A 26718-nucleotide genomic window follows, 5' to 3' on the forward strand; every position below is an offset into this window, starting at 1 on the left:
TTTTTCTCTGGACAAGCCTTCTTTGTTGCCTTGCTCGCTCTCATCTTCTGTCCCTTAAATATCAGCATTCCCCAAGGTTCTGCCCTGAGCTACATTCTCTCCTTGCTCTATATATTTATTCCCACATGAATCCATCACTCACATGCTTATTAAAATAATGAACCAGTGCAGAAAAGCCTAATGGAGAAAGTAAAAAAAAAAAAATTAACACAAAACTTTAGAGACAACGATTGTCACCTGTCAAACTATATTTAAGCATTATAGTTGCAGCGTTTTTATCAGAGTTGGATCACTCTACGCATGTGTTCTGGAGAAGGCAATGGCAACCCACTCCAGTACTCTTGCCTGGAAAATCCCATGGATGGAGGAGCCTGGAGGGCTGCAGTCCATGGGGTCACACAGAGTTGGACACGACTGAGCAACTTCACTTTCACTTTTCACTTTCATGCATTGGAGAAGGAAATGGCAACCCACTCCAGTGTTCTTGCCTAGAGAATCCCAGGGATGGGGGAGCCCGGTGGGCTGCCGTCTACGGGATCGCACAGAGTCGGACATGACTGAAGTGACTTAGCAGCAGCAGCAGCCCCAACTTCAGTATCTCCTGGAGCTCCCTGTGACTGAGCTCTTTCTGCAAATGGTGTAGCTGTGCCTTTCCTGTGGCCTTCACAGCATTAATTCAAGGGCACCCGAGGTCACACAGGAGAAGGTGGGCTTGCGGTGGTGGCACCTGTAGCATCAGGAGAGTTGTCTTTCTTCCTTGACTTTGGAATTTTCTTTTTTTGCCTCTGATTCAGGGTGAGTACAGATCCAGAGTGAATGTCAGATCCCATGTTAGCCACAGTACTCACCTGTGGCCCCTTGCTCTATTGTGTGCACAATCACTATTGAGAGTGCCCTTAGTTGCCTTCTGGATGCGACAGTTAATGCCAGAGGCTGCTTCTCACTTGTCTCTGCAGTCCCGCAGTCTGCAGCACATGCTTGGGACTCTGATGGATAAGACACAGTTCATCAGCATTACTCAAATTTATCTTGGGAGCCCAAAGCTTTTAAAGTTCAGACCTTAAATGTTTCATATCAGTTAGACTCCTCTTGTCTCCTTTTTCTTCTCCGTTCTCCTCTTCTATAGTCTTTTTTTTTTAGCCTACAAGAGATTTTTCAAAGCTTTGCTATATAAGCTCACTGAACATCTGCGAGATACCAAAACTTAACAAAATGGAACTTTTGTTACCTACTTTCCCATTTGCCAGAGGGGTGATAAATGTTTATCAGACAAAAGCTTGTTGAGATCATGGTAAGCTTTTCTTGTGGTGACAGATTTCCACGTGGACAGAGTCATCATGGGGGCTTGACAATATTCATGTTCAACTTAGCACTTTAACCTATTTTCATTTTTCTACTAAACTAAACATGTCTTTTCTTCTGTTCCAGGTATTCCTTCTTACAAAACGCCCATATTTTGCCTAAATATCAACAATCAACCTTGCTAATAAAGCGTTGCTCTGTATCTGAGTATCTGGATATCCCACAAAGCCAGAACGACACTCACTAACAACAGAATAGGCAATGTCAAAATAGAAAGTCCCTTACCTTTGGTGGTTTCTGGAGGGTAGATTTTTAATTGAGAAAACATATTGTTTGCAAATTCTTTTATTCATTGCAAAACAAATTGGGGTATGGAAATACAAAGGTAATCTCTGTTCTTCCAAAAAATGTTAAGAAATACTGTAGGAATATAAAAAGTTTAGATAATAATACATTAAAGATATAAAAACTCCCTCTTAGAATCATACAGGTTTCCTAGGTGGCTCAGTGGTAAAGAATCCACATATAATGCAGGAGACGTGGGTTTGATCACTATGTTGGGAAGATTCCCTGAATGAGGAAATGGCAACCAGTTCCAGTATTCTTGCTGGGGAAATTCCATGGACAGAAGAGCCTGGGGGGCTACAGTCCATGGGGTTGCAGAGTCAGACAGGACTGAGCAACTAACGCTTTGACTTTCTACTAGTGGACATACAGTTCTTCTAAGTTTTAATTTTTTTTTTTTACTATTAACAGCAACAACAACGTTTCAGTGAAACAGTACCAATGCTGGTGAGGAAATAAAAGGTGAAAAACAATCCTAGCTTATTAAAACACACATACACAAACACAAAAACCTTGGAACCTATGTCATTCCAGAAAGGATGTAAGATAAAGTTAACAGTTCGAAATAATTTTAAACCCAGAAATAAGCCTGTACTAGAATAAATTAAACTGTTTCTGAAGATGAAATATAACTATAGGAACAATAGAAAGTTATAAAAATGAAAACTTCCTGAAAATATATTAGATCAGCTATAAGTAAGACTATCCTGGATATTTTATATCCAAAGCAGGGATAACCTTCAGATTTCATTAGTGTATAGTTATGCACATGTCTGTAGAAGAATAAGGACCCACAGGTTTTCTGAATTAGCAATCAGGTAAATGACACCCCAAAGAAATCCTTGTGAGTGAGCAGACATATGTATATAAGTCTCAACTTCCTTTTGAAAGAAAATGATAGAAATAGTGAAAACTAATGAGAAAAGGAAAAATAATAAGAATACAAGTAATACCTGCTTGTGAACTTACTATTGATGAGCACTTTCACGTATTTTTTTGATCTCACAACAACACTTGAGGTGGGCTGATTTTAGTTATTCATTCCGATGAGGTTTTTATTTCCCACAAATGCCAAGGATGCCAAGAAAATTTGTCCTTGGACTTGGTTTCCATGTATTCAGAAAATAAATAGAAGTCAAAGAAGCCGTTTTACTGACTAGCTTTAGTTCAGAAATAGCATTAAACATTTCTCAAAAGCCATTCTTTACAGAGGAGACAAGACATTTTTGAAATCTACTTTGGATTCTTTTGAAATTCTTTCTAAGTAGCATTTCTAGTTAAGAAAGTGTTTCTTTGTTCTGCTCACATCCTTTGAGGAGCAAATGGGTATTGACTGTCCAGAGGTAGGTGTTTTGAAAACCAGGCTGGGCTCTCACCATTGTAACCAGAGTTGCAGAACTCAGGAGCTTTAGTCGTCCCCGTCTTCCTGCGAGGGCTAAATCTGAGACGTGGGAGAACTGTTTCTCATTGCCCTGAGGAAGCTTCTTTTTTCCCCATTATATTACTGGTTACTGTTCTTTTGTATATTTTATAAGTAACCAACAAAATCGTTTTGGAAACTTTGTACTTCATAATTTTTTGCTTCTTTAAAACTGCTGAGTCCATACATTTTTGCCTCTCAATTAATAAGTGCCTGTACTTTGGGGTGTCAGTTTAGCCTTGGGCTGGAGGCACATTTGGCTTTATCCTGCACCTGCAGCTGAAAGCAGTATGAACATGTTTCTTTGAAATTCTGCGAGGAACTGCAGGCCCAGAAGCAGCAGCAGTTGTCACCTAGACAGATATCTTGTAGTTTCGCAACATCACCTTCATGCCCGTGGCTGAAATCTGATGAGCGCCCCGACGTGTATTATACTGTGAAGAAACGCCAGACAAACCCCAAATGGACTGACATCATACAAAATTAGTGGTCTGGTTGTGGTTTAGTTGCTAAGTTGTGTCTGACTCTGCGATCCTATAGCCTACCAGGCCCCTATATCCATGGTATTTCTCAGGCAAGAATACTGGAGTGGGTTGCCATTTCCTTCTCCAGGGGAGCTTCCCGACTCAGGAATTGAACCCAGGTCTACCTACACTGCAAGCAAATTCTTTACTGACTGAGCTATGAGGGAATCCCAAAACGTCAAGATCAAGAAATTAAAAGGAGGTAGAACTGTTTCATACTGAAGGAGTAACTGCTAGATATGAACCTGGGCTGGATCTCGAACTAGGGAAGATCAACTATAAAGAGCATCATTCAGACATTTGATGAATTGGATTATGGACTGCATATATGTGTGTATACATGTTGCATGCTATGTCACTTCAGTCGTGTCCGACTCTGTGAGACTCTATGGACTGCAGCCCGCCAGGCTCCTCTGTCCATGGGATTCTCCAGGCAAGATTACTGGAGTGGGTTGCCATGCTCTCCTCCAGATCTTCCTGACCCAGGGATTGAACCCGCATCTCTTAACACCTACCTGCATTGGCAGGCAGGTTCTTTACCACTAGAGCCACTTGGGAAGCCCCATATATGTTTGCCTATAATTATATGAACCTCAAGAAAGATATATACTAAGTTGTTAACAGTGATTACTTGGGAAAGAGCGGGGATTGAGGATGAAAGGGAAAAATACCACACTTCAAAAAAGCAGAAAGGATGAATAGCACGCGTGACTTGATTCCATTTTTGTTAAGTGATAGATACATGTATGTGTGTGCATAGCATGAATTTCATAAGGATGGTCAACAAAGCCTTAATGACTGTTATCTTAAGGTGATGGGAATTTGAGCAACTTTTACATTTTTCGTATTTATGTGTAAGATAATGTTTTTTAACACAATGGTTTCCAATGCATGTTTATTGCTTTTATTGAAATACAAAAAAGTAATTTTTTAGCATTAGAAGCGCCAACAAAAAGTCACTGGGGAAATTATAAGAACATTTTGGATTAAATTTTTTCTGTCTCATCCAATTTTCTCTTGTGGTGCCGAGTTTATTAAACATCTTACATGTTTTGACACAAGATGTTCCCAGATGTGCAGAGTACATGTAAAAATCTGAGCAAACTCTCTGGTTTGGAAGGAGTTAGGTTGCCTGATTGATTTTCTGAGGAATTTTGTTTGGTATAGGAGCTTCAGCAATCACTTCCTAAGCTAAACGTCAGTCGCTCAGTCATGTCCGACTCTTTGTGACCCCATGGACTGTAGCCTGCCAGGCTCCTCTGTCCATGGGATTCTCCAGGCAAGAATGTTGGAGTGGGTTGCTATTTCCTTCTCCAGGGGATCTTCCTGACCCAGGGGAGAGATCTTCTTGAACCCAGATTTCCTGCATTGCAGGCAGATTCTTTACCATCTGAGCCACCAGTTACTTCCTGCCGGCCCTGAACTCTCAGAAGAAATCCTCTGGCATGCTCAAAGTTCTTCAAGGACCTGGTCCCTTTGACTTGGGCACTTTCACCACCCAGGTGCACTCATCCTGTCCTCCAAAGGTATACAAATCATTGCTGGGGGATCCCAATGTCCTCCCTCTTCACTGTGGAGACCACACCTTCTCCTGACTGGAGGGATTCTAAGAATGACTGACGTGGGTTTGTGGACTGCTTTGAGCAGGACTGGCCACCCACTCCAGTATGCTTGCCTGGAAAGTTCCAGGAATAGAGGAGCCGAGCGGGCTACAGTCCATGGGGTCCTAAGAACCAGACACGACTGAGCAACTAACACACTTTGAGCTGCTCAGATGCAAGTAACAAAGCTCTAATTTTGTGAGTAACACAACCCGTGTTGTCAGTAGACTCACTGAGGCAGATGAGACAAGGGAAAGAGCCTCTGAATTAAAGATGCACCAGCATACCAGGGAGGGCCAGCTCGGAGCCCTCGGGGAGGGCTCTAGGAGGGCGGTCCCATGTAACCAAGATGAAGAGTGAATGCTCCCGGGAGTTCTCAGCTGATAACACAGTTCAGCTTCCTCACCCTTCAGGAGGAGAAGCAGGGAGGCAGGTTCTGTGCCACTTCCCACAGTGGCCTGGAGGGTCTGAGCTCCAGCTGCCCACAGTGGTAGCTTCTGGGGGCGAGCCTCACAGGCTCCTCCTTCCCTAGCTCACTTCCCGATTATCTCAGCAGTGTTATCTGGAATCTTCTCCCAAGTAAACTACTTGCCCTTGAATCCTTGTCAATTTCTAATTGGAAACATCATGTGTTTTCCCACCCTTCCCATTTCCTTGGGAGCCTGACCCTTTAGTCCTGCCTATCAAATTCTGAGTCCTGGGGTCCCACTTTGCTACAGTCTAGCAGAGATCTCTCCTGCTGACATCAAGATATTCTTCCCTCCTCAGTTGGCAGTCAGACATGTATACTCTTCCATTGTGTAGTGGAATCAGACACGCAAACCTAGCCCCCAATCCTGACTCTGTTACTTACCAGCTGTGAAACCTTGGACCAATCACCTAACTTCTCTGATCTTTGGTATTATCCTCTGGGAAAGGAAGATAATAATCCTTACCTCATCAGGTTGAAAGTGAAAGTCATTCAGTCATGTCTGACTCTTTGCAACCCCAGGGAATAATACAGTCCATGGAATTCTCCAGGCCAGAATACTGGAGAGGGTAGCCTTTCCCTTCTCCAGAGGATCTTCCCAATCCAGGGATCGAACCCAGGTCTGCCTCATTGCGGGCGGATTCTTTACCAGCTGAGCCACCAGGGAAGCCCAGGAGCCCTGGAGTGGGTAGCCTATCCCTTCTCCAGCAGGTCTTCCTGACCCAGAAATCAAACCGGGGTCTCCTGCATTGCAGGCGGATTCTTTACCAACTGAGTTATGAGGGAATTGTCTCTTGATTTGATAAGCTAAATGTATAGCGAACCAAGACACTGCCTAATACAAGAAGGTATTCCAGAAATAATAGTGTTTTTATTATGTAATTTTCTTTCATTACTTACTTTCTCACGTGTCTGCATCTTGTTTTCCCAACCAGACGATAGCTTCTCTGCCATATTCAGCTTCTTTTATCATACTGTCTTGCAAGTGATAGGCACTAAATAATCACTAGTTATCAAATGGCAACCCACTCCAGTATTCTTGCCTGGAGAGTCCTGTGGATGAAGGAGCCTGGTGGGCTGATGTCCATAGGGTCGCACAGAGTCGGACACGACTGAAGTGACTTAGCAGCAGCAGCATCAGTTTTCTAAAGCTTTAAATCAAATAACGCACTCTTTCAATTCAAAGTTCGTTTATAAATTGCTATTCTGAGGCATTTTTAAGGAATTTTTTGCAGGTGACGCCTTTTCTGGACCTCAATCTTCTCACACTCAAAACAAATGTTTTGGTCTATAATTCCAGATGTACTGGGTCTTTATAGCATTAAAATATGGAATCTATATATTATTTTTAAATTTTTATTATATTGAACCATAGTTGATTTAGCCTTCAGAACTGTAAGATGTTACATTTGTGTGTGGGTGCTAAGTAGCTTCAGTCATGCCTGCCTCCCTGCCCCAACCTCAGCCCTGACCCTGACCTGGCTTTGCAGCAAAGGTGGGGAGTTTGGGGGCCCCCATCACGTGAAAGGAAAGGGTGTGCCATGAGTGTTAGGTTGCTTCAGTCATGTCCAATTCTTCGCGACCCCACAGACTGTATGCAGCCTGCCAGGCTCTTCTGTCCATGGGATTCTCCAGGCAAGACTACTGGAGTGGATTGTCATGCCCTCCTCCAGGGATGGAACCCAAGGCTCCTGTCACCTGCATTGGCAGGAGGGTTCTCCAGCACTAATGCCACCTGGGAAGACCAATTAATAGCCATGGTGGTGGTTTAGTTGCCATTGTTGTTATTCAGTCACTCGGTTGTGTCTGATTCTTTGGACTGTAGCACACAAGGCTTCTCTATCCTTCACTGTCTCCCAGAGTTTGCTCAAAGTCATGTCCGTTGAAACCCTGATGCCGTCCAACCATCTCATCCTCTGCGTCCCCTCCTTCTCCTGCCTTCAATCTATCCCATAAGTTTGAGCAAATATGGAATAGGAAGAAGCAAGGAATTCTTAGGAAGACAACTGCAAACAATCATATCAACTTATCTGGAAACTTGCTTGCAGTGGGAAATTTAGAGATAATTTTTAAAGACAGAGTTTGTTATCCTCCAACTAAACAATAACTAAAAAATAAAAAGTATAACCAAGACTCCAAAAAAAAAAAATTAGATCTTAATTGAGAACAAGAATCGTCATTTTAAAGCCACAAAGTCAATGGATTTAGTATACTAACTGGGCACCTGGAGAAAATGCGTTTGCAGTAAGTCGAATAACATCCCGTTGATCCCATGAGCTAAAGGAAAGGAAAGCATGGGAGAGTTTTCATTTGAAATGTCTGAGGCTTGGATCTGTTTCTTTAAAATTGTACAGCCTCAGAGTACTCTCTTTAATGTGCTCATTGGTCAAACCATTCGAACCTATTTCTAATCAAGATCCTACCCATCCTCCAATCTGATTTAGAATGGACCCTTGTAAATATTTTTTATTCATGGCTCCTTCTAATTTCATTTCATATTCTAACTGCCATTCCCGCCACTTTTTCCTCATTACAGGAAGCTCTTCCCAAATGGCCCCAGTTCTTTTTCTCTCTTGATTAAATCAAATCTCACCTCCCTTTGAAAACTGCTCACCTAGGCAGTGTTTAAGAAGGCAAATTCTCAGGGCTCTGGGTTCGATCCCATCTCTACCACCCGGCGCTTCGTGACTTCTGGCAAGTAGCTGTGCGTTCTCTTAAGCCGGATACAACAGTGTCTCGCAGGGTTGTCGTGAAGATTAGATAAAGAACATGTGTCATGCGGGAAGTGCCCCAGCACAGGAAAGGGGCAGCAGTCCACACCGTTCCCTTTGTTGGTTTCCATCTCCAACGGAGAGCACCAGCACGCTCAATACCGCGCCTCTCCCGCCCTCGTTGCGGAGCATGCAGGGATTTGTAGTTTTTTGGTCCCCTAGTTCCGGTTTCTCTCGGAGCAGCGGCGTGAGAGGAAGAACTACACATCCCATTGGGCCGTGAAAGGAAAGTGGGGCGCGGAAAACCGAGCGTCCCCGCCCGGCAGGCTTCGCTCCTGCGGCCCACCGGCTATGCCTGCGGCGGGAGGGCTCAGACCCCGCGGCAAACCTGGGGCCGAGCGCTGGCGCCGATCCGCGGGGACCGCCCGGCTTGGGCGGGAGACCAGAACTGGCCCTGCCGCCGTGGGAGCGCGCGGGGGTCGGGGGGAGAGAAATAAAGCGAGCAAATTGTGGAAGCCCATGGGAGAGAAGAAGTGAGAAAGGGCAGGGGAGGCAGCAACCCACGCAGAACCGGCTGCCACCGGGGGCTTGTCCTCCGAAAGGGAGTCGGAGGCCGGAGGGTGACCGAGACCGATTTCGCTGCCCCCTCCTTCCCGCAGAAACCTGGAAACCCGGCCTGGAAGCCGGCCGGGAGGCGGAGATCCTCCCCCGCCAGCAGCTCCCATCCTGGATTCTGGCCCGCCTCGGCACGCCCCTACCCACCCTGTCGCCCGGGCACCCCTATCGCCTTCCCGGGCAGCATTAGAGAACCCCCGCCCCTCAACACCGCGACCCGACCACGCGCCCCGCCTGGGAGGGTCACGCCTCCGCGCCGGTTCCTCGGGCCCCCGGGACTCGCAAGAATGGGTTTGCGTGTTGCCGGGTGAATGGGTGTCCCCAAGGCGGCTGCGACCGCGGGAATAAACCGGGAGGAGAAGCGGGGAAGCGGACAGAAATCTGCGGGGGAGCGATCAGCGGGTACCCGGCTGGAGCGGCCCCGGGGCGATGCTGGAGGGAACCTAGTGCCCACCCCCGCCCGGACACTGGCCTCGCCCGGACCGCCGGTGGGGACCGGGGCAGGGGCGCGGCAGTGCCCGTGCGGACTTCGCGGGGCGAGAAGGAGGGGCCGGAGGAGGAGCCCGGCGGGCGAGGCGCGGGCCACCGCCCACCGGGCAGGGAGGAGGAGGCGGACCCGCTCGGAGCTCGGCGCGCGCGCCGGGGCTCAGCCTTGCAAACAAGTGTCTGTGGCGCTCGCCCCGCGGCCCGGACACTAGCGCTTCGCCGCCCCCGGCGGCCCTCCTTGTGCCGGGCCTGGCTCCTATGGGGCAGGACCGATCCAGCGAGCCCCTGGGCGCGCAGTCTGCCACCCGCCGCCGCCGCCGCGACCCTCGGGCCGGGCGGCCCCGGCAGCTTCACGCGGGGGCCGCGGACTCGGCTCGGCTGGCGGGCGCGCCGGCGCGGGGTCGCCGCGCGATCAGCGGCGCCCAGGCTGTCGCCGAGCCCGCTCCCGACAGAATAACGTGCTTGGTTTCCCCACCCACCCCTGGGAGGGGTTGCCGGGGCCGCGAGCGGCCTCCCAGTTTCCATCGCTCTCTCCTGGGGAGGATCCGCCGCCGGGAGGAAGGATTAGAATAAACCTGAACCGCAGCGCAGAAGTGGCTCCCGGGGAAGCCGGCGCGGGGGCCGCCGCCTCGTGTCCCCTCGGGGCGCAGCGCTCGGGGGTCGGCGGGCCGGAGCCCAGGCGCGGCCCGCGGGCCGGGGGCAGCGGGGCCGAGCGAGCAGCCGTGCGAGTGGGCGGGCGCGCGGCCCACCGGGGGGCGGCCAGGCAGCCCCCTGCACCCCGCGGGGGCCCCGAGCCCCGGCACGCGGGCTGGACGCGAGCGAGGACCGCCGCCGCGGGCTGCGGGCGAGCCCCGTCCCTCTCGGCAGGGGATCGGGCTATGACAGCTGGGCGCCCCAAAGGGTTAACCTGGGTGTCCTCGGCAAAGTTGTCGCCGAGCCGGGAGCCCGTGTAGGGGCCGCGGCACCGAGGCTCGGGGGGCGGCCGGGCGGCCGGCGGCGGTCGTGGCTCGGCGGGGCCCGCGCGGCCGGGGGGCTGCTGGGGGTGTGCGCCCCCAGCCGGCTGCCCTCGTGGATGCCTCCCGGCGGCGGCGGGCCCATGAAAGACTGCGAGTACAGTCAGATCAGCACCCACAGCTCCTCCCCCATGGAGTCGCCCCACAAGAAGAAGAAAATCGCGGCCCGGAGGAAATGGGAGGTTTTCCCGGGAAGAAACAAGTTCTTCTGCAACGGGAGGATCATGATGGCCCGGCAGACGGGCGTCTTCTACCTGACCCTCGTCCTCATCCTGGTCACTAGCGGACTCTTCTTCGCCTTCGAGTAAGTGGCGGCGAAAGCTTCCCCGACGCCTGCACCCCCTCGATCCCTGACCCTCCCCTCGATACTTTCGTTTTCTAGAAGCTTTATCTGTTGTATATCGTTATATAATACAGACGCCCCACCACCACCACCTTTTTTTTTTTTTCTTTCAAAGGTCTGTTTGCTGGTCCGTCCCCAGAGATAATGCAGTTTTGGGTCGGACTCTAGGAGTGGAGGACAGGGCAGAGGGGGACACTTGGAAGGTGTACCCGCCTTGTTGAGTGGCACTTTGGCAGGTGGCTGATTCTTGGTGCTGGCCCGACTCCTAGAGTTTGGGGAATAGCAGTCCAGCCCAGATGTAGCCTTCTGTAGGAAGCGGGAAGGAGGTAGATCACAGAGGGGATCCACAGAGTTGGCCTCCTTTCCTAGTCAAGAGCTGTAAGGGCATCATGTTAAGCTCGACTTCCGAAATCTTCTACGCGTCTTTGCTGAATATCAAGAAATCTTGGTTGGTTGAGGTCTCAGAGTGTAGGCCACCCCATGTGGCCTGGAAGGATAATTTCATTTTTCATTCCCCTTTAGATGTTCACTCTTGGTCAACAGTTTCTGATTTACTATCAGGTGTCTAAACGCTTCACTGTTTTAAAAAAAGTTTCAATAAAAAAATGTTCCAAGCAAACACTTCTCCCACCCCTTCCTGATATTTGGAAACAGGTTAAAAAGGAGACTGTAGGCCTATTTTCAGGAAGAGTATGACACTGCTTGGTAACTTCTGACTCCAGAAACAATACTTGGGGACTTTAGAGCTTTAACTGGAAAAACAAAGTACATGCATGTCTTCTGTTTTCAGGAAAATCAGATTGGCTGGTAGCAGCTATCCTCCTGCCAACTAATGAGGGATCTTCTTACTGATTAATAGTATTAGATAAAGTAGTTTAACCACATTCCGGAATCAATTTCAATTGCTCTTATTAGGTCCAACATTTGCAATGCAACTTCTTATGTAATTCTTGGTATCTGATGCTCAATGAAACTTGTAGCTACTACTCCCCACCACCATTAAAAAAAAAAGCAATATATTTATTGGGGGTTCTTTGCTTTTGCTGTATCCTGGTTATTATGGGGCATGATAACGCTTCCTGCTTCTGTTGGGTAGGGTTCATTAAAACTTTCTGTGTATATTTACTTTTGTCTCTGATAAGTATTAATAGGCTCTGATTTTGTGCCTGATGTTTGATATTCCAAATGCTGACTCAGTCAGAAATGGATGACAGTGTAATACTATTCACTTAAAGCCCTCTGACTCTGAGGGGAAGCATTTTGCATCTGAACATTGTGCCATGATGAACAATTTTAACAGGATTGAATTAGAACAGGTGAGGAGAGAGATCTCAGATATAAGCCCCTGCCTCCCCCAGCCTTTCTTTCAGACAGCCCCTCCATTTCTGACTATGCAAAATGCTCAGGTCTCTCCCAGAGGTTTTAACTTTGGTGCACCTTTGAGACTAGTTGGTGGAGTCTGTCGAGGGGACAGAGGGCTGGAGGGTCAGGGTGTGGAGAGGCTTTCGGAATGACCCAATAAATGCCCTGTTGTTGCTGCTTCCGTTCTCCTTGCCTTCATCCAGAGTCATCCTCTGGTCCTTACGGACCTGGGGAACTGGAGCAAGGGGCCAGAGTTTGCAGCACAGTCGTAACTGTGCGCTGACTTGATGATTCCATGTGGCTGAACAGAAATGCCATTCTTCTAATGGCGGCTTTCATGACAGGGGGTCCCCTAGTCAGTGTTCACTATGTTCCTAACGTTAACAAAGTTTTCAGTGGATCCGTATTGCCATCTTTGCTCTTTTTAGCAAGGTTAAGAGTGGAGAAAGTGGATTAACTTTGTGATTGCATTGCACAGCTTCAGCCACAAGTGTGTTACATGTAGAATCATGAATATTTCAGCTTCTTTAACACAAATCCCCACTGGATGGTTAGGGGTCCCCTCCAGTTATTACTTACCATCTTTTATTTTCTTCTTTTCAAACATTGCTTTTTACTAAACCATCATAAATTCATTTCTACTTCTTCATCTCTGTGTGTGTTTCTTCCAAGAGTTCCCCGAAGTCCTCACTAGCAGGTTGTTAGGGATTTTTTTTTTTTTTTTCCTGCGTCAGTGTTAATGGATGGCTGTAGGAATAAACATGTGCTCTGGGATTTTGTTAGCTACTGTCGGCAGCTTCATTTTTAGATCGGCTCTACGTGTACATGTATCTTTGGTGTCCGTGAGCGTCACTTCAATTAGGTGATTTCAGATTTCAAGGAAAGAAGGCTCATCGCAGCACGAAACCTCAGTTGCAAAAAATCATAGGGCCATTCAAACTATAGAATATTATGCTTTGGCAAGAATATTTGTCCCTGTATTGCTTTTAAGTTCATTACCGTTGGTAATGCCAGAGTGAAATTAATTTGACTGAGTCTCAGAGAACCGATTAGTTACATGCTTGGGAAATGAAATGCCAGTAGACTAACAGAGATCAAGACAGAACGCCAGCTTTGTTTTGCTCATTGTCTGCCCTCCTGCTGCCATTCCTCCGTTATTTATTGAGCATATACTATGTGGTTGTCTGTTTGGGTAAATTTCATGTCTGGATAACTTTAATATTAGCAGAGTTCCATTTTTAAACATTAGACTCTGCTTCTCCATTCTGTCACACGAAGGCAAATACGAAATTCGAAAATAAGACATAATAACTTCTAAACTCAGTTTTAGACCTCCTTTACTGGAGCTCTTCTCCACCCCACGTCTCCTTTCTGACCTTGAGCAGATGGACAGGGAAGTGGACTTCCTGGGATGCAGCAATAGGTATTGATACTGTCTTCAACCCTGGAAGAAAGGCCGGGTAGAACAGTTATTCCCAACTTGAAGATGAAGTGACAGAGGCTTGGAAAGCAACCACCTAACATCACACACTAATTAGTGATGGGGCTTCAGGCAGCAAAGCCTGTGACCCTTCTGATGGTCTGGGTTGCTCCTCCTCCACGTGTAGAATAGTGGTCACAGGTGTGTGTGCATTTTGGCAAGACAGATCCCAAGATTCTGCCCAGAAGTATAACCCTAGACGCATAATTTGACTCTTCTAAGCCTTAGTTTCCCAGTCTGTTGAATGGGATTAATAATATCAACCGTTAAGTGTTGTGAAGATTAAAAGAAATATATTTAGTACAACATCTGATGAGTACCATCTACTCATTAGATGGTACCTATTATTAGAGAAGGGCTTCCCAGGTGACATTAGTGGTAAAGAACCCATCTGCCAATTCAGGAGACGTAAGAGATGTCTGTTTGATCCCTGGGGAAGATCCCTTGGAGGAAGACATGGCAATCCGCTCCAATGTTCTTGCCTGGAGAATCCCATGGACAGAGGATCCTGGTGGGCTACAGTCCATAGATTCAGAAAGAGTCTGACATGACTGAAGCAACTTAGCATGCGTTATTAGAGCAATAGCCTCCCAGGGACACTGGTCCCCCTTTCTGAGAACCTGTGAAGGAGGGAGTATGGGGGTTATGAAGCAAGCATGACAGGGATAGCATATTAGGGCTGAAAAAATGTGGAACTGTACAGCCAGCGGTTGAAACAGAGGAGCAGCTTTGCCCCCCCCCCGCCCCTTTTATCCAGACCCTGAGCAAGAACAGGGGAAACCTCCAAGAAGCAGGGACTGGATTTCATTTCCATTTTTGGAGCTACCATCTCAGAATGGAGAAGACAGAAAGAAAGCAACTAGAAGTCCACCTAAAGCAGCTCTCCAGTCTTTGCCAGTTAGGGCGGGGCTGTTTACCTTTGGGCATCTTTTATTCAACCTATAGAGGGCTGGTCCATTCCATGGGTGTTTAAGAGGGAAGAGAGGAGGTTGGTTGCAGTGCCATTGAGATGTCTCGCTACTCCTTGTACTTATTGAGGGCTGGCTCGTCAGAGACTCTCTGCAGTGTCTTTAGACTCACACCCCAGAATAGTCATTTGAAAAGATCCGTCTGCTAAGTCACTTCAGTCGTGTCCGACTCTGTGCGAGCCCATAGACGGCAGCCCACCAGGCTCCCCCATCCCTGGGATTCTCCAGGCAAGAACACTGGAGTGGGTTGCCATGTCCTTCTCCAATGCATGAAAGTGAAAAGTGAAAGTGAAGTCGCTCAGTTGTGTGTGACTCTTCGAGACGCCATGGACTGCAGCCCACCAGGCTCCTCCGTCCATGGGATTTTCCAGAAAAAAGTACTGGAGTGGGGTGTCATTGCCTTCTCCGGAAAAAATCAGTGAACATTATCAATTTCTTTCTCTCTGACATACACACACACAGAGCCCACTGTAGAGTTGAAAATTTGAGGGGAAAAAAAGCAAAAGTCTTGGTCCTAAAGTATTGAACTTTCATAGTCTCTTGATCACCAGGGCAGAAAGAAGGAGATGAACTGGGGTGCACATGACGTTCTTGTTTCCAGGAGCACCCCCTGAGGCCGGGGGAGCGATGCTCAGATCTTGGAGTTGACCGTCCCTTGCTCCTGTGCTGTCACCACAGACAGTTTGGAGACGTTACTAGAGCTGAAGCTGAGATTGCGGTACCGTTCTTAAATTTCTCCCCGCTGAGAAGTCCATTGGTGATTCTTTAAAAAAAAGTCCTGTTTTCTTCTCTCTTGTCGTCCCCTTGCCTTCCTGCCCTTCATTACTTCCTCTTCCTCCTTCTCCTCCTTTTTTTTCTTACCTTGGCTCCTCCCCTCTGAAATAACTGATAAATAATTGGTAGTCATTGGAACTGGAGTCCTGTTTGCCTTGAAGCTGGAACGAGAGACTGTCCTCCATAAATAAAAGTGTGATTTCCAGTAATAATGTCTCCCTTTTAGATTGGAAATCCTATATTATCTAGTAGAGGGTACTGCCTTATAATACATAAAGATAACCCATTCATTTATGTGTGATTAACACATAGAGAAGGAAATGGCAACGCACTCCAGTACTGTTGCCTGGAGAATCCCATGGACGGAGGAGCCTGGCGGGCCATGGTCCATGGGGTCGCAGAGAGTCGGACACGACTGAAGTGACTGAGCACGCAGGCAACACGTATAAATTCCCTGGGGATAGGGACTCTGTTTTGTTCACTCATATTCCCCCAGCATTTATAGTAGTACCTTGTGCATAGCAGGCTCTCAGTAAATATTTATCATTTAATGAAATACTGGTAAAACTGAAATACACTGAAAAACAACTTCTATGTGCTTTGCTTTTTCATTTTGTAAAGTTGGGAACTTTAATAAAATGTGGAATTAATAATATCTTATAGAACATTTGCCTTAGAAACATTGATTATAATGTAATTCAGAATCAAATATCATCCTTTTTCAAATGCATCAGTTGAAACAGAAGAAATCAAAGATTTTCTTGGTTACTTAGAAAACTAATGATAGAGTTGGGATGTTCTCTTCACCAACCAATATTTCTTTTTTTTTTTTTCTGTATTTTTTAACTAAATGCTTTAAACAAACAAAGCACTCTGTGATATATATCAAGGTTACCCAACAACCACCGGCGCCTAGAATAATTTTACGTTTTATACTGTCTTGACTTTGGATACTTGAATTTATATAATAGGATTCTTAAGAATTCTATTGACTACTTATATTTCACTGTTTGCTATTAGCTTAGTGACATCATGTTATGCAAAAAGGACTCCTGTAGGTTCCTATAATAGGGTGATGATGGTCAGTTATTTAATGGACTGTATCTATGTGCGTGTTTGCTTGCTCAGTTGTGTACGACTCTTGTGACCCCGTGGACTATAGCCCACCAGGCTCCTCTGTCCATGGGATTTTCCAGGCAAGAATAGTGGAGTGGGTCGTCATTTTCCTCCTTCAGGAGATCTTCCCAACCCAGGGGTCAAACCCACGGCATCTCCTGTGTCCCCTGCATTGCAAGTGGCTCCTTTTCTCTGCTGAGCCATCAGGGAAGCCCGTAGCTACATAACCTGGAGATTTTTCTTTTGCAGTACAATGCTGCACATAATTTATTCAAAGCAGAGTTTTTATTTCTTAGCAAGAGAACTTAAATTAAGGGTTTCAAGGACATGTGCTCCTTGCTTTGTAGATGAGGTTGTCAGGAAAGGGAAAATGGTGGTGGTCAATAGATGCTTATGGTCTTCCTTGGTGGCTCAGTGGAAAAGAATCCACCTGCTAATGCAGGAGACACAGGAGGTTCGGGTTCGATCCCTGGGTCAGGAAGATCCCCTGAAGGAAGAAATGGCAACTCATTCCAGTATTATTGCCTGGAAAATCCTATGAACAGAGGAGCCTTGTGGGCTATATAGTTCATCGGGTTACAAAGAGTTGGACATGACTGGGACCCAAATCAGTAGATGCTTTAATTAGATACACCCAGAAATTTGAATCTGATAAAGCGTTAGTTGGTTCAAGTAAGAGCTGGGGACCCTCTTAATGCTTTTGTTTAGTTCTTCACTAAATATAAAAGTTGGTCTGAATTCAAGCTAGTTTTTATAAATTGGATGATCTGTTTCTTCTGTTTACCCCCTATTTAAAAAATGTAGTATTAGATTGATACAGAAGATTTATGTAACACACGTGCAAATTTGAAATAAAATATTATAAAGAGCACCCATGAAACTGCCACTCACTCAAGAACCACATTAATATCAGGGCTTCTGAGTATTACATCCTCTGGGTTTCAGCCCTGGGCCATCTTCCTGCCACTCCCTGAGGTCATCAGTACCTGAGCTAGTCATTATTAATGCCTTGCCTTTTTACCCTCAAGCTTGTTGAATGTATGCATTCCCCAATAATACGTTGTTTCAGTTCAGTTCAGTTCAGTTGCTCAGTCCTGTCCGACTCTTTGCAACCCCATGAATTATAGCACGCCAGGCCTCCCTGTCCATCACTAACTCCTGGAGTTCACTCAAACTCACGCCCATCGAGTTGGTGATGCCATCCAGCCATCTCATCCTCTGTCGTCCCCTTCTCCTGCCCCCAATCCCTCCTAGAATCAGGGTCTTTTCCAAGGAGTCACCTCTTTGCATCAGGTGGCCAAAGTACTGGAGTTTCAGCTTTAGCATCAGTCCTTCCAAAGAACACCCAGGACTGATCTCCTTCAGAATGGACTGGTTGGATCTCCTTGCAGTCCAAGAGACTCTCAAGAGTCTTCTCCAACACCACAGTTGAAAAGCATCAATTCTTCGGCCCTCAGCTTTCTTCACAGTCCAACTCTCACATCCATACATGACCACTGGAAAAACCATAGCCTTGACTAGACGGACCTTTGCTGGCAGAGTATTGTCTTTGCTTTTGAATATGCTGTCTAGGTTGATTATAACTTTCCTTCCAAGGAGCAAGCGTCTTTTAATTTCATGGCTGCAGTCACCATCTGCAGTGATTTTGGAGTCCCCCAAAATAAAGTCTGACACTGTTTCCACTGTTTCCCCATCTATTTCCCATGAAGTGATGGGACCAGATGCCATGATCTTTGTTTTCTGAATGTTGAGCTTTAAGCCAACTTTTTCACTCTCCACTTTCACTTTCATCAAGAGGCTTTTTAGTTCCTCTTCGCTTTCTGCCATAAGGGTGGTGTCATCTGCATATATGAGGTTATTGATATTTCTTCCGGCAATCTTGATTCCAGCTTGTGTGATGTACTCTACATATAAGTTAAATAAGCAGGGTGACAATATACAGCCTTGACGTACTCCTTTTCCTATCTGGAACCAGCCTGTTGTTCCATGTCCAGTTCTGACTGTGGCTCCTGGCCTGCTTTTAGTTTGGCTTATTTTTCTATATAAAAATGTGAAGGGACTCCCCTGGTGGTCTGGTGGCTAAGGCGCCATGGTCCCAGTGCAGGGGGCCCAGGTTCAATCCCTGATCAGGGAACTAGATTCGCATGTTGCAACTTAGAGTTAGCATGCTACAACTAAAGATCCTGAATGCTGCAACTAAGACCTGGCACAGCCAAATAAATAAATATAAACATTTAAAAAATACATATAAATAAAATTTTCTTATATATAAAAAAGTAATGGAAAACATCTTTCCCTTTTGATGCCATTGCTTAGAAGGGTTGTTCAAAAGGTCCTGATACCGCAGGTCCGAAGGAAAACAGCTAATTGAGAAAATGCCGCCTCTTGAAACGAGTATAGCGGTGAAAACAGAAGAGATAGCAAGGATTAAGTATCATATCGCACCAGACCTTAAAGACCTATGCTTAATGATAAAAATTGCTCTTGTCGGAGCACTTGAAAAGTGCGAGGGAGCTGAGAGAACGGAAATGTTCAAGTCTGATGGGGCACAAAATCGAATTACTGAAGTGAACGCAAAACGAGAAATTTTCACACCATGCAGGGAAAAGAAAAAAAAAACAGTAAAAGGAATCAAGTAAAGAGAAGAAGGAAGCCCTCGATGACCTGTCCAGGTGATAACATCTATGCATAATAGGAATACCTGAAACAGAAGACAAAGCAAATGAAGCTGAAACTGTAATTAAGGAACTAACTGAAGAAAAATATTCAAAGTTAAGAAACTAGATCTACAAGTAGAAAAGGCCTGCAGGGTGCCATTAAGTTTTAGTGAAAAGAAAGCAGTACCTAGATATATCGTGCTAGTTTTTTTTAATTAGGAAAGGTAAAGAAAAAAAGTCCACAAGTATCCCAGAGAAGACAAGCCACTTATAAGAGGATAAAAGTTAGCCTGACCTCAAATTTTTCCCTTGCAACTGTAAATGTCAGAAGATAGTATCTACAGTTTTTGCTCAGAGGCTCAGTCTTATATCCGGCTCTTTACGACCCCGTGGACTATCAGGCTTCTCTAACTGGGGGATTCTCCCAGCAGGAATGGTGGAGTGGGGTGCCATTTTCTCCTCCAGGGGATCTTCCCCACCCCAAGATGGAACAGGTGTCTCTTTTGCCTCATTCATTGGCAGGCGGATTCTTTACCATGTGGGGAGCCCATCTATGGTTTTAAGGGCGAATAGTTTTGAACCAGTTAGATGTCCTGACAAGTTATTTCTGTACCAAGGCAATTGGAAGCGTTCACAGATATGCAGAGGCTGAGAAAATATATCTTTTAAGTACTGCCATTGAAAACTTTGTTAAATGATATACTGCAGCCAACAAAAAACATGGATTAAAATAATAAGACTAAGGAGGCAAAGGGATTAAAAACTTGGTGGTAAGGTTTAGTTAAACAGCCTTAAGGTTACAGTGTTATGTAGAATTATAAAACTAAACGCAAACATAAATATGTAAACTGGGTCTAAAATTTCAGCTTATGTCTTTATAAGCTTAAAAGGCATGCTAAATGTTCAATATGTAAAACAAAAAGATACTGCTTTATTTTTAGCATGTAAAGATATGCATTTTCTTAAGTTAAACATTAAAATAAACGGACTTTGTCACTGTGGACAGAACCTGTAGAATAAAGGCATATCAAATGTTAACCTGACAAAATGGGAAAACCAGTAGTATAGTTTTGTTTCCACTAGTTTTAATTACAGGGGTGGGAAAGTAGCAAATTTGTAATGCTAATACTACTAGTATAAAAAGAAACTTTATAAATTATCGATTGGGGTAGTACTGGATTGAAACCTTGTTTAAAGTACATCTTGCCTGTGGAAAATCAGTACCTACTGCTTTATGTAGTAGATCCTTGAAGGTAAATTTGACAATAAATGCTACAAATAGAGTACATATTCAAATTGTAGGGGAAGTGGTGGAAAACAGCAAGGAAGCATTAAAATTGGCATAAAGTAGATTGATACAGGTACTGCTGAGTTACCACACTCAAACTGGTTAAATATTCCTATTTTAAAAGATTAAATTGGATCAAAACTCAATCTATAATCCTGGATACCCACATTTGTAGAAAACCGTAAAAGAATTTAAAGAATATGAAAACAATTAGTCATAAGGGAGCAATATTTTTATTAGACAACTCAAGCTATAACATTTATAAAATATACAGTACAGGTTGTGATATTTAAGATGCTTTATGTGGTAGATAACATGAATCCATTGTAAAATAAATGTTCAATATCTTCCTGTAAGTGACAGTTTTACTGATGTATACATGTTTTTTAAAATTGTACATTTAACATTAGTACACTTTATGTACTTAGAATTAATAAAGTAATCCTTTAAAGAAAAAAAAAAAAGTAATGAAAATCTTTTATTTAGAAAAGCTCTCCCTCCCTCCTCTCTCCTTCCCTTTTCTGACCTGTTGAAGAGTAAGTTTCAGATGTCATGCTCTTTATATCCATATTTTTCTGCATGTAGTTCTTACAAGAAAGGTTATTCTGTTATACACACACAGTATTAGTATCCGTTTCAGGAAATTTAACATGGGTACGATAGTCCACATTCAAATTTTGCCTCTATCCTAGGACCAGTGGGTTAAAGTTTATCATCATGGTATTTGTTTTCTATTTATCTGTTTTTTTCTCTTTTCTTCCTTCTTGCCTCCTTTTAGATGAATTGCCTATTTTTAGCATTCTAATTTATTTCCTTTAAAAAATGTGGGCTATATTTCCTTGTTTTTTTTTAAAGTAGTTGTTTGAGAAATTAGAATATGCATCTTTACTCTTTAATAGTCTGCTTCCAAATAGTAATGTTGAACTTCAAAACTAATATGAGAAACTTATAATATTATAGTCCCACTTCTTTTACCCTTTGACTCTTATTCCCATATAGTTTATATCTGTGTATGATACAAATCCAGTAATGTTATTATTTAAAAGTGGTCAGTAGTATTTAAAGGACACAAATGTAACTATGTATATATATATATAAAATGAATATACTTTAAAACAAAACCTGTACACATATATAAAATCTAAAAGACACATACACTTGTACATATATGAAAAAGCAATAATTTAAAATAGAATTTTGTATTTATTCTCATGTATTTACCATTTACAGTACTATTTATTTCTTTAATATGCATTATTTCTCTTGGCCAAAGTACTTTTTAGCATTTCTCGTATGCAGGTCTGCTGGTGACAAGTTCTTAGTTCTTGTTTTGACAGTATTTGTTTCTGCCTTCATTTTTAAAGGATATTTTCACTGGATAGAGAATTCTAGTTTGACAGTTTCTTTTTATCCTGCCAGAACTTTGAAGATGTTGGCCCATTGTCTTCTGGCCTCTTGAATTTCTAAGATAAGTTAGTTCTTACATTTTCTATTTCCCCCTGTATGTAATGGGTGATTTTTTTTTTTCCAGCTGACTTTCTTTTTTTTTTTTTTCAACACTTGAATGAAGACATACTGAGGTGTAATTTTTCTTATAGGGATCCTGCTTTAGATTTACTAAAGCTTCTTGGATCTGTAGATTGATATCTTGAAGTTTTGGTAACTTTCCATCCATTGTTTCTTCAAAAATCTTTTGTCCTATTCTCTTTCCTTGCCTGGAACTTCATTAATTTATGCATGATACCATATTATATAGTGTCAGTAATGTCTAACATGGTGGCACAGCCGCAACCCCCTCTCCTCATCTTGCAGACATGGTTCTGGGATGAAGGAATATAGTCCCATACATCTTGGATTTTTAAAATTGTTTCACTTTTTTTTTCTCTTTGTGTTTCAGTTTAAATAATTCCTGCTGGTCTGTCTGCAAGTTTACTGATCTTTTTCTCTGCTGTGTCCTATCTATGATGAGCCCTCTTTGATACCTTACTTTTTGTTCTGAGCATTCCTGTGTTTGAAAAACTAGTTTTTAAACATGAGTTAAGAAAAATAGTCTCCATTCTTCTGCTGAAAATTTCTGTTTGTGTCCATAATTTCTACTGGATCCTTTAACACATTCTTTTTTGGTAGTTATTTCAGAGTCCTTGCCTTACGATGGCAGTATATCATCTCTGGACCCACTTCTTTTGGCTATTTCTTCTCCTGACTGGGGCTTACAGTTTCTACCTTCTTTGTGTTCCTCATAATTTTTGATTGCAAGCTAGATATTGTGTGTAAAAGAATTGCAGAGGCTTCAGTAACTTAAAAGGGCATGGACTTCTTTCAGGCCAGTAGTGTGTGGGCTGAGTCAATCTCATTTGTAATTGAAATGGGTGTGACCTTTGGTGAAGCTTTAGTTACATTCATTTAATCACTGACTTCAGATATTTTGAGGGAAGAATGAGAACTTTCCCTTTAGCAGGGACTGGGATCTGAATCCTGATAAAAACTCTTAATGCTCCACAGCTCAGCACCAGCTTACTGAGCTGTGGGAGATTTGCTTTTCAGGCAAAATGCCAGCTTTTGGGGATACTGGAGAGCTTTCTTTGCAGTCTTGTCCCTGCATCTATACCTAGGACATCTCTTTCTGCCCAGCTGTTTGCTCTCAGCTTTTGGATGGCTGCTGCAGTGCCCTGCGTAAAGGCTTGAAGTGCCTGAGAGAAATTCTCATTTTTCTATGCTGTGACCCCTGCCCTATCCTTGGGAAAGGTCCCATAAGTGTCAGGGCAGGTCTTTCTTAAGTGTCCTGCCCCATCCCAAGCTTTTGGTGTATTCTTGCCTGTATTTGGTGACGATCCACAGGGAAGAGTTGGCTGGTGGTACAGATCTACTCTGTGGCTGAGTCTCCGTGGAATTCGAATCCATATAGCAGTCCACATGTGGCCATTAGCCTGGTTAAAATTTTGCTAGTTTTTCCTTAAATCCTGTTCATGGTAGATTCCTGTTCTCCCTGCCATTTTGGTAGGAATGAAAGCTACTCTTGGCCTTTTTTTTCTCTGGGGATGGGCTTGACACGTTTATACTTCTTTGCATCCTCAGCTCCCTGATATATTTTAAAAACTGTCCTTTTGTAGCTAATCTGGCTTACTCTCATTGACAGAGTGGGAGTGATTGCTCTTATAACTTTCAACTTGTGATTTTTTTTTAACTTAATGTTGTGTTTCTCAGATTCATTTATGTTGTTGTACATCTATGTAATTAGTTTTTATTGCTTAAATATTTGGTTTATATACATATGCTCAATTTATTCATCATACTCTTTCTAATATTTCTTTGACTTCTCACTGGTTCTTGGCATTTACTTTCACTTTACAGAATATGCAAGACTGCCTCCGCATAGGCTTTGATTTCTTCTGAAGGGTGTCCTGGCACTGCCTGTGATATCTAGACCCAAATGCTTAGGTCTGGGTAACAGAGAGTTTAGCATGGGATGCATTCTGTTATGCTTCTGCATGATGATATTAATATATTTATAAAAGTAACAAATCATCACCATTGAAGTTGTATACAATTAAGAGCAAGGTTTAAAGAAATATACATCCTTACTATTTGACCTAAGTAGTGCAGTGGTGAAGAATCTGCCTGCCAATGCAGGAGACACAAAAGAGGTGGGTTCAATCCCTGGGCTGGGAAGATCCCCTAGTGTAGGAAATGGCTACCCAGTATTTTTGCCTGGAAAATTCCACGGACAGAAGAGCCTGGTGCGCTGCAGTCCATGGGGTTGCAAAGAGTCAGATACAATTGAGTCTACACGAATATGATGAGTGAGGTACTTTATCACAGATTTTATCTTCATCGTCATAGTTTGATGCTAGTTTTTAATAGATTTTAAGAGAAAGCTTTAGCTTTTCCCCCCTCATTGACAGCACTCTAGGTTTGGAAGCTCTTCCCTGATCTCATGCCTGACTTAGACACAGCCCCTCAGAGGACCTGTAGTTAAGATTCTGTTATTGACCTCTTCTCATGTAGCTGCTTTTCTTTGACAGTCCTGATAGAAGGATTTCTGATTGAATTTGCCAGCCCTCCCTGCTCTTATAGACTCTTTGGTCTCCCTGCTCTACTTGAGAGAGAAAAATCTCTTCCCCTTTCGTGATCGGCCCAGAATGAAGGGAAACGTGACAGCTGTGTGTGTGTGTGTGTGTGTGCGCGCGCGTGCGCGCGTGCATCCGTGTGTGTGTGTGTGTGTCCGTGTGTGTCTGTGTCTCCTTTTCTCTGGACTGCATTTCTCCAGTCGCTAGAGGTTGTCCTATGCTTCATTTAGGCTTGTTTTGATCCCTTCCTCCTTGACCCTTCCTCTGAGAGCTGTCCTGCCATTCGAATGGACTTCCCCATGGCCCCTAGAGAGTTTGGAAGTAGAACTGCCTTCAAGGGAGACTGTTTTCTTTTAGAACATTTTAAACATATTTGAACAGAACCAACTATTAAGAAATGTGAATTTCCATACATCTTCAAACTGGGCTTTCAGAACTTCCGACTTCAGAGGCCAACTGCCTGGTCTTTCTTCTGAGAACCACCAGAAGGTGACCAGGCTGGGCAGGGTGGCTGATAGAGGAGGGTGTAGCCAACGGTCTCAGGGGCTGTATGTGGTCTGCCTGGAGATAGTCTTATCAGTGGGGGAGTGGCTGGCCGTCCCACTCATTTGGGAAAGAGCTTAAGCTTTAGAGTCTGCTCTCTTTTGGTAGCTTTCAGGTGCTTCTGATGAAAACAGAGGAATAGCTTATTTTAACACAAAACACTGGAGTCTGTGAGAGGCGTTAGTCCCACTTACTGTGATGGAAAATTACTGTGTCTCCTTGTACAGACAGCAGAAAGAGGTTGGGTCCCCAACAGTGTGTGTTCCTGGCTGCTTCCTTGACAAAATTCAGCGTCCTTCCTCCCCATGCCCCCCTCCCCCGGCCTGGTCAGTTTTTCTTTTTCCTTTTCTCTCAGTGGTATAAGAGCATTTGACTATTTTTTTTCTCTCTCTCCTTTTTTTTTCTTTTTTAACTTTTTAAATTTACTTTGGCTGGGCTGGGTCTGCGGGCTGCATGGGCTTTTCTCTAACTGAGGGGCGTGGGCTTCATCGCAGAGGTTCTCTTATTGTGAAGCACCAGGCGTGTCTAGGGCGTGCAGGCTTCAGTAGTTGCTGCTGTGGGCTCAGCAGTTGCAGCTCCTGGACTCTGGAGCACAACCTCAATAGTTATGGCAAGAGGGCTCAGTTGGCACGTGGCATCTTCCTGGATCAGGGATCGAATCTGCGTCTCCCGCATTGGCAGGCGGATTCTTTACCACTGAGCCACCAGGGAAGCCCAGTGATCTGATCATTCAGGTTATATAATCAATGCCACTTATTGTCTTGAATGGTACTGTTTTGGGGGTTTTAATGCCATGAATTTCCCATCCATCCCTTCTTGATGGCAGATAAGGTCATACTTGAACATAAAAGCCAAAGTGAGGTTAAATTCTCCAACTCTATATAGTCTGTCTTTCTACCCAGGGAGAAGAATTCTGTACTCAGGTTATCTCACACCTATCAACTTGATATAAATTTCTCTGCTCCTTTTTAAGATAGTGAGCCATGCGAATTAAACTCCAGAATGGTCCCCACACACACGTTCAAATGATGATTTCTACTCTGTTTAGGAGAGCTGCTAGTTCATGTTTATACACCTATTCCATTAGCTTTAAGCATATTTTGCACAGAATATTTCAAAAGGTATGCTCTTTTCTTTTAAAAAATAAATAGATACTGAAAGATAACTGTCACAAAATTATTATTTAGTCAGGATTAACACTGAATAACATTGTGTAAAAAGAACCTCTTCTTTGGCTCAAAATTAAAAAAAATGGTAAAAACTATTACTTAGAATTATTAATTATGCCTTTATGGAAGTAGGAAGCTATTGCCACTATATATATTTGCATATGTATATTTTCAAATGTGGGCCATTTTTAAAGTTTTTATTGAATTTGTCGCAATATTGCTTCTGTGGTTTATGTTCTGGTGTTTTGACCTTGAGGCATGTAGGACCTTACCTCCTCCACCAAGGGACTGAACACACACCCCCTGCATTCTGTTTTCATTTAGAAGTTGAAGTGACAGCCAAACAGAGTCCCACTCATTTATAACTAAACTCTTCCGCCTCTTGGCTATGGATAGTTAGGATTGATGGCTCGGGCTAATGTCGTCTCCTAGAACATGAGAATAGTATTCTTCTTTCTAAAGAAG

General features: G+C 44.2%; 1 protein-coding gene and 1 long non-coding RNA gene across 5 annotated transcripts in view; one reads left to right on the top strand and one right to left on the bottom strand.

Annotated features, from left to right (window-relative positions):
* Positions 1-216: 216 nt before the first annotated feature.
* LOC138445031 (uncharacterized) lies at positions 217-8557 on the bottom strand. Its single transcript, XR_011258714.1, has 3 exons — positions 8276-8557; positions 6562-6812; positions 217-1141 (listed from the first exon to the last, which is right to left on the bottom strand). It is a non-coding gene; the product is annotated as an uncharacterized lncRNA (long non-coding RNA).
* Positions 8558-9616: 1059 nt separating this feature from the next.
* ZDHHC14 (zinc finger DHHC-type palmitoyltransferase 14) overlaps positions 9617-26718 on the top strand; it is a 289684-nt gene continuing 272582 nt past the window's right edge. For all 4 annotated transcript variants that reach the window (XM_069598801.1, XM_069598803.1, XM_069598802.1 and 1 more), the window contains exon 1: positions 9617-10790. In XM_069598801.1, coding sequence (XP_069454902.1) covers positions 10546-10790 — 245 coding nt within the window. In that variant the 5' untranslated portion in view covers positions 9617-10545. The remainder of the gene's footprint in view (positions 10791-26718) is intronic.

Source organism: Ovis canadensis, chromosome 8 (assembly GCF_042477335.2).
Source record: "Ovis canadensis isolate MfBH-ARS-UI-01 breed Bighorn chromosome 8, ARS-UI_OviCan_v2, whole genome shotgun sequence".
In the NCBI taxonomy this organism is placed as follows: Eukaryota; Metazoa; Chordata; class Mammalia; order Artiodactyla; family Bovidae; genus Ovis; species Ovis canadensis.